General features: G+C 37.6%; 1 protein-coding gene across 1 annotated transcript; it reads right to left on the reverse strand.

Moving 5' to 3' along the window:
• Positions 1–1529: 1529 nt before the first annotated feature.
• Positions 1530–7240, reverse strand: LOC307000911 (uncharacterized protein). Its single transcript, XM_079616867.1, has 2 exons — positions 7144–7240; positions 1530–5628 (listed from the first exon to the last, which is right to left on the reverse strand). Exons 1-2 carry the CDS (start codon positions 7175–7177, stop codon positions 4556–4558), a joined length of 1107 nt encoding a protein of 368 aa, XP_079472993.1. The 5' UTR covers positions 7178–7240; the 3' UTR covers positions 1530–4555.
• Positions 7241–8175: the final 935 nt, after the last annotated feature.

The raw sequence follows: 8175 nt of genomic DNA on the forward strand, positions 1-8175 counted from the left end.
CTATATGGACAGAGTTCCTTACAAGTGTCTCTCCACATTGTTGTGCATCTGAATAAGCCTACACCTGATGGGAGTATTGTTCTGTGTGTGTATCTTCTTAGCATCCTTGACAACGACAATTATCATCATTACTCTGTGCTACTATCAGGGTTTGAAATGAGGGGGGTCTGGGGGGGTCCCGGACCCTCCTTAAGTCATTAGGGACCCCCCATAATAATTTATTTTTGGATTTTGGATTTAGGTCTTTAGGACGTTTTATATTTATAACAGTAATTTATTTATTTTTTAGCGTGAGGCAGCAATCAGGGCAGCGATTAGCAGCGTCCTATACAGCGTCACAGACGAGACGCGAAGAGGCGTCATCCATCTTTTTAGATTGTTGTTGTGGTTCTCCCGCAGCTGAAGAGTGAAATCCTGAATGAAAATCCTGTAAGTGCTTTGATTATGTTTATATCTCTATAATTGCTTATAGTAAAATATTAGGAGTTTGAGTTGCATTAACCCTCTGGAGACGAATTGGGCGGTACCGCCCAAAATGGCATACTTTTACAAATGTGCGATTATCTTCAAAACTATTAATGATAGAGAGGTGCGGTCTTTTTTGCCGTCTTCCTCAGATTCCGCTGAAAACAGTGGTATCCCGTTTGTATTATACACACGCTTCGCTGTTGCGCAATACCACTACATAAAAAGGCCAATGAAATCGATGTTGTTAGGCAAATTCCACCAATGGAAAAATTGCCGCTGGGAGGATTTTTTTTTTACCCAATCAGAGGAAGGTTACCATGACGTATTCTAGCCAATCAGAGAACTCTGTAGCCTTCAACATGTACAAACAAACAGCGTCATGTGGACGGAGAATGAGACAGATAGCGAACGGAGCGGAGTATTACAGAGCGCACAGAGATCTATATAAGAGAGAGACAGAATAACTTAAATAGCATTATTATTGTATTGTTTTAGCACTGTTATGATGGCTAGCAGTAAGATTTACGGCAGAACAAGCTCTGGAACAGTTAGTGGAAAGTAAATCTGCCAGGTTGTGAGTGTGTCATGTTCTTCAGAGCAAGCAGGTCTCATTTAGTTCTGAGCAGACCGCTTTTTCACGCCTGGGACTGTTTGTAAAAAAAGTTCCTTATTTCATTGTTCTTAACACATTTGATTGAACAATTACAAATGGCTGTCAAGCAAAGGGTTTGACAAATATTTTTTTGGTTCAAAAACTGTTCACTATTGTTGTGTGAGGTGTGATTTTCAGTAATAAATTACAAAAATCTAATTTTCGGTTTTGAAATTCTCTCGATTATTGTACATTTTTCACACATACTTCCTTTATAAACACATTACATGCATGCTTATGTTAGCATAGGGTCTTCTGAATCCATAGATACCAAACACATGGTGTTCCATCTCCATTACATATGGTTTATAAGCCCAAATGTAAAAATAGAGAAAACGGACCAAAAAGGGCTTAGTCCCCAAAGGGTTAAAGGGTAAAGGGAGAAAAAGAAAGATCACGACTTTTTTCAAGGGTAAATTGTGTTTATGTCAATGTCATAACATGGCTGTTGTTGGGGGAAATTGTAGATATATTGGTCAAAACTTATTATTCACAGATGTCTTCATTAAAATTAATAGAATACAGTTAAAAAGGCCAGCTCAGCTCAGCGCAGTGCAGTGCAGCCAAGACCTCTCCTCACACTCAAAGCACATGTACTCTCTCACACCAGTGTGTACTTTCTCGTGTTTATGCAAATATAGCAGCAGTGAAAAACTCTTTCCACACACAGAACATGAATGTGGCTTCTCCTTCGTATGAACCATCATGTGTGACTTCAGCTGTGATGACACAATAAATGTTTTGTCACACTGATCACATGCGTGATTTTCTCCAGTATGAACTTTCATGTGAACATCAAGACCTGCTTTAGCTGTGAAATTCTTCTCACACTGATCACATGTGAACAGCTCCAGTGTGAACTCTCATGTGACGCTTAAGATTTTGATTGCATGTGAAACTCTTTTCACACTGATCACACATGAATGGCTTCTCTCCAGTGTGGATCCTCATGTGAATTTCAAGGTTTGCTGATTGTGTGAAACTTGTCCGGCACTGATCACACGTGTGCAGCTTCTCTCCAGTGTGAACTCTCATGTGAACATCAAGACTTTGTTTGGTTGTGAAACTCTTTCCACACTGAGTGCAGGTGAAAGATTTCTTGGCTCTTCTTTTCTTTAAAAATGTCTGTTTAGTCTTTGAGCGACTCAAAGGCTTTCCTCCAGGTTGGACATGATGCTCCTCCCATGGGCGCCGTATAGGGGGGAAAAGTTAGGACGATTCCAAGGGCCCCTGACTGACAGGGGCCCCAACAAATACGTTCAAAGTAATTTAAATTTTGTATTATATTATACAATATATAAACCATCATCATTGAGTATATTTCAAATAATAATAAAATTAATGATGTCTTTGATTGTACTTATTTTGGCAATAAAAGTTAAATATCCCCATTGACCAAAAAGTAAACATCCACCCCCCTGTATCTGGGTGGTTGACGTGAACTCAAATCCAATGTGGAAAAAAAAATATTTCTAAAATGTATGTCAAATGTCTTATTATTATATTGCTTAATATGTGAATAACTAAAAACGGAATGTGTCCATTTCTAATTCCTTATTTATTTTGCATTTTATTCACTTTTTTTTGTGTGGTAGTCCCAAATATTGTCCACCGGTGTGACATTTTTTATGTTAATATTTAATTCAGAGATTGTGTGACAGATAAGACAAATATGCACAATCCTTATCAATTTGTCCTAATTACATTCCCACATCAAAAGTAACCAATAAAAATTCACAATCATGTTATTATCCCACTATAAGATGTACACATAGGGACTTTATCCAAACGTCTGGATTATATTCATTATAATTAGTATAAAACCTAATGAAGCTTCTTTCCATCCTTATATGTGCATAGTGATTATATCATTATTATACTATTCAACACCTTTTACATAAATTTGTGCATTTAAATGCCTTTTCCACTTATAATTTAGTTTGTCACACCACAGGACATTTCGTCACACCATTGGACAACAAAAAGTACAAAGTGCCCCTGTTTTGTACAGTCACATTTATTATTTCTTGTTCAAATAATTGTAAAAATTCATTAAAATAAAGTTACAACTTCAAGTTCAAATGTGTTTTGTACAATAAAGTCAGAAGAAAGAAGAAGAAACCAACATTCCCATAAAAAAGACCTGGGAGCCATCGTAACATTTAGCAAATTAAACTAAATTGACCTTGCTTATTACTTTTTTTGTTCAAATTTATTTAAAAATTCACTTAAATAAAAAGGTACGTTTTAAGTTAAAAGTTTGGGTACATGTAAGAGTACATGTTTGGGTGAACTATCCCCTTTAAAATGCTTTCTCAACGGATCTCCCAGCGCTCTGTAGTAATGTTGCTGCGTGATCGAGATCGGCCCACGAGTAAAACACTGTCTAGTATTGCTCCGAGCTGATAAACCGTTTTTTTAACGTGGTTTCGTTTGCTGTGTGATGTTTCTGTGATGTGTGATGGCTATAGGGTGATGTGTGGCTAACTTACACAGAAGAGACGTTAGCCCCTTTCACACAGCGCGTTGATCCTGGGAAATTGCCAAAGTGCCTTCTGTGTGAATGCAAACACAACCCGGGATTGAGGCCGGGTTGGGGACCTAGTAACATTGCCGTGTTCAGTCCCGGAACGCGTGCTGTGTGAACAAAAGCCGTAAACAATGCCGTGTCGTAATGATGACGCTGAAGCCGGGATGGTTCGCCAGGTGAAACGGTCTGTAATGCGCTAGTTTATGATCGAATCAGAGAAAAATGCACAAGCGTCAAATTTAAGACGCTGCTGAGATATTACGTCACATCGATGTCACGTGTCTTTACAGGATTTTTACGGGTTGTGTGTGAACGCACTCTCTGATTCCAGAAATTCACTGGCAGTGTGAATGAACCAAAATCAAACGAACCCGGTTCAAATTATCCGTGTATTTTCCGTCATCCCTGTGTGAAAGCGGCTTTTGTTGCTCAGTCAATTACCGTGATCTCAGACTGTGGTGATGTGGTTTCTCCACTGTATGATCTTCATGTGTATCTTCAGGTGATTTATAAAAGAGAAACTCTCCCCACACTGATCACACGTGTGCGGCTTCTCTCTGCTGTGGATCCTCTCATGTGATTACTCTCTCACACCAGTGTGAATTTTCTCATGTCTATGTAAATTATGCAGCAGTGAAAAACTCTTTCCACACACAGAACATGAATGCGGCTTCTCCTTTGTATGAACCATCATGTGTTTCTTCAGCTCTGATGCCCTAAGAAATGTTTTGCCGCATTGATCACATGTGAACGGCTTCTCTCCGCTGTGGATCATCTCATGTGATTTCAGATGTCCTGAACGACTGAATCTCTTGTCACAGTGTGAACACTTGTAAGGTTTTTCTCCAGTGTGAATTCTCTGGTGCCGTTTTAAGTTGTTTGCTGTAGTAAAAGTCTTCTCACACTCAAAGCACATGTGCTCTCACACCAGTGTGAATTTTCTGATGTTGATGTAAAGTTTGCAGCAGTGGAAAACTCTTTCCACACACAGAACATGAATGCGGCTTCTCCTTCATATGAACTGTCAGGTGTGCCTTCAGCTCTGATGCACTAATAAATGTTTTGCCGCACTGATCACATGAGAACGGCTTCTCTCCGGTGTGGATCCTCATGTGAATATTAAGAGACTGTTTGTATGTGAAACTGTTTCCACATTGATGGCATACATGCAGGTTTTCTCCAGTGTGGATCCTCTCATGTGTTTTTAGAGATAATGACAGCTTGAATCTCTTGTCACAGTGTGAACACTTGTAAGGTTTTTCTCCAGTGTGAATTCTCTGGTGCTCTTTTAAACTGGCCGCTGTAATGAAAGTCTTCTCACACTCAAAGCACATGTACTCTCTCACACCAGTGTGAATTTTCTCATGTCTATGTAAATATTGCAGCCGTGAAAAACTCTTTCCACACACAGAACATGAATGCGGCTTCTCCTTCGTATGAACTGTCAGATGATTCTTCAGGGCTGATGCACTAAGAAATGATTTGCTGCATTGATCACATGAGAACGGCTTCTCTCCGGTGTGGATCATCTTGTGACTTTCAAGGTGTGAAGATCGGGTGTAACTCTTCCCGCACTGATCACATGAGAACGGCTTCTCTCCAGTATGAATTCTCATGTGACTCTCAAGATTACATTTGGTTGTGAAACTGTTTCCACACTGATCACATGAGAACGGTCTCTCTCCAGTGTGAATTCTCATGTGACTCTCAAGATTACATTTGGTTTTGAAACTCTTCCCACATTGCTCACATGAGAACGGTCTCTCTCCAGTGTGGATCCTCATGTGACGCTCAAGACTTTGTTTGGCTGTGAAACTGTTTCCACACTGAGTGCAGGTGAAAGATTTCTTGGCTCTTCTTTTCTTTAAAAATGTATTTTTAGTCTTTGAGCGACTCAAAGGTTTTCCTCCAGGTTGGACATGATGTTCCTCCTCCACTTCACTCAGTTCTTCACTCTCCTCGCTCTCTTCCATCAGGTCTGACATGAAAGAAAAAGTTATTAAATAAAATGTTCAGTACATTGAAATAATTCAAAGTGAGCCCTGATGTAATGGTAGAAAGTAGACAACTGCTATAAAATATTATGATAATTTGATGCATTTTTATAAATTGATTATATGTCATTGAAACTTTCCATGAATGATGTCAATTTATCTTCCATTTAATTTGTTTAATTTATATTTTAAATATCACAAAATTTGTCTATTTATTTAGGATTTTGTGCCACAATCACGTCAGTATAGGTGTTCGATTAATCTGTCAGTCACATACTGGAGGTGTCACAACACGGTGACATGTTCCGCGACATGTGTTAGTCAGGAGTCATGTCAGTGTGTCACATGCCACTATAAAATGAACTCTAAACTTAATGGGAAGCCAGTGAAGGGACGCTAAAACAGGAGAAATATGATCCCTCTTTTTAGTCAGTGTGACACATGCCACTATCCACATGCCAATAATGTCAGTGACACTAGTCCCCTCAATTTGACAGACTTGCCAACTGCAGCTTTAAAATTAACTCTAAACTTAATGGGAAGCCAGTGAAGGGACGCTAAAACAGGAGAAATATGATCCCTCTTTTTAGACCCAGTCAAAAGTCTTGCAGCCGCAATTTGAATAATTTGCAATCGAGATCGTGATGATTGAGGAAGACCAGAATAAAGAGAGTTTCAATAATCTAATCGTGATGTTACAAATGTATGAATCGCAACTTCTAAATCTTTGCTTGAAAGAAGGTTCTTCAACTTTGCAATAGATCTTAACTGGAAAAAACTAACAGCACTAAATTGTTTATCAAAAAATCGTGAAGAGTCCAAGATCACTCCAAGGTTTTTGATTTGTTTGCGTACATTTGTTGAGAGAGGACCTAACTGGGCTTTCAGAGCAGGAGAGGAATTTGCAGCACAACAGCTGCAGATTTTTTTTTGTCATCCACCTCTTGATATCATTTACACATTCCAATAACACATCAAATTAAGCAGTGGTGTCAAGCCTTTGTATAGTGTTGACCACATTCATCAATCCTGTTACCAAAGTTATTTGTAAGAAAAAAAAAATCTCTATAATTAGAATAACATCTATAATTTATGGGAAATTCCACTTTATCAGTAACTATGAATCATATGAATCATACTCTGGAAAGTTAATTTACTTGATACAGTTTACTTTTTATTGCTAAAAAAGAATTGTAAAATATACTGAGAAATATCCAACATTTGAGTAATTAATTTGTTTTTTGGAATTCACATTCATATATTCCAACATGGTTGCGAAGAAAATGTTAACCATAAACCAGAGCTAAAATTAATATTAGTTTGAACCTGATGTTGACAATCAATATTAAAGTTTCTCAAACCTCCCTTTATTGAACATTTGTTGAAAATGCAGTACCTATTTGATAGTTGAACTGTTTGTCTAAATGTGAAGAAGTGCTTGAATGTTTCTAACATGAATGTTCTCCAGCATCATGAATGAATGAATAATAAACACCAACCTCTTTGTTCTTCAGGATCTTCAGTGTGTTTCATTCTGCAGGGTTCTGGATCACTCGTGTTCTCACTGTCCTCTTTAATAAACTCAGTCTCTGCAGATTTCAGCTCTTACTGGGGAATTCCTGTGGGAGGAGCTTTACTGATCATGTGACTGATGTGGGAGGAGCTTCACTGATGATGAATTGCTGTGGGCAGAGCTTCACTGACTGACCTGCAGATTGGTTGGAGGAGATGATCTGCCAAAATCAAAAATATATCAGTAATTATGTTTGTTTTTATAGGGTCAAAGAACAGATGTCAAATGTTAGTGTCTGCATAAAATAAAATGTAAAAGTGATTTTATATACATAGAAAACATGAACGTTAAAAATATATTTTGCGAAACCATTTCAAACCATAGGTTAAATAATGTTAGCGTAACAGATATTGGTGTAAAAATTAAGCAACCTAGTTATTCTGACCTGTATTAAATATATACCTGTATTTAAAGTATTTATAAAAAGATTAAGTGCTCATACTAAGTTCATTTAAATTATTAAAAACATCTTGGTGACAAATGGGTAAAACTTAGTGGTTTAAAGGATAGTGGCAATGTATAAAGACTATTATTGGCAACAGGGGTGCCACCAGGAATTTTGGGCCCCATGACAAAAAAAAAATAACATTGGGCCCCCCCTGCACAGCTGTTGTCACCAGATCTCTAGGACATACCTGTCCCATCATATGCTTTACATAACTCTAATCAAATGCTTGCAACTGTCTTGCTTCTTGTAGTTCAATACTAGTACTAGCACAATATTTACTGCTGGTGATTTGTAAATGCAAGTCTGCATACAGTATGCAATTCATTATTTGATGCGAGATTAAAAGCCACCATACAAATGTCCTCAAAGCAATCCTTTACAGTCTCAATGTATTTTTATTGTAAAATTAATGACAGATTAAAAAAAAAAAAAAATGAAAAAACCTAAATATTTTTTAATCAAAATAAATGAACATCATCATCTCAAAAGAATAAAAACATCAGATTTTTT

This window comes from Phoxinus phoxinus, assembly GCF_949152265.1.
Source record: "Phoxinus phoxinus genome assembly, chromosome: 1".
Taxonomy (NCBI): domain Eukaryota; kingdom Metazoa; phylum Chordata; class Actinopteri; order Cypriniformes; family Leuciscidae; genus Phoxinus; species Phoxinus phoxinus.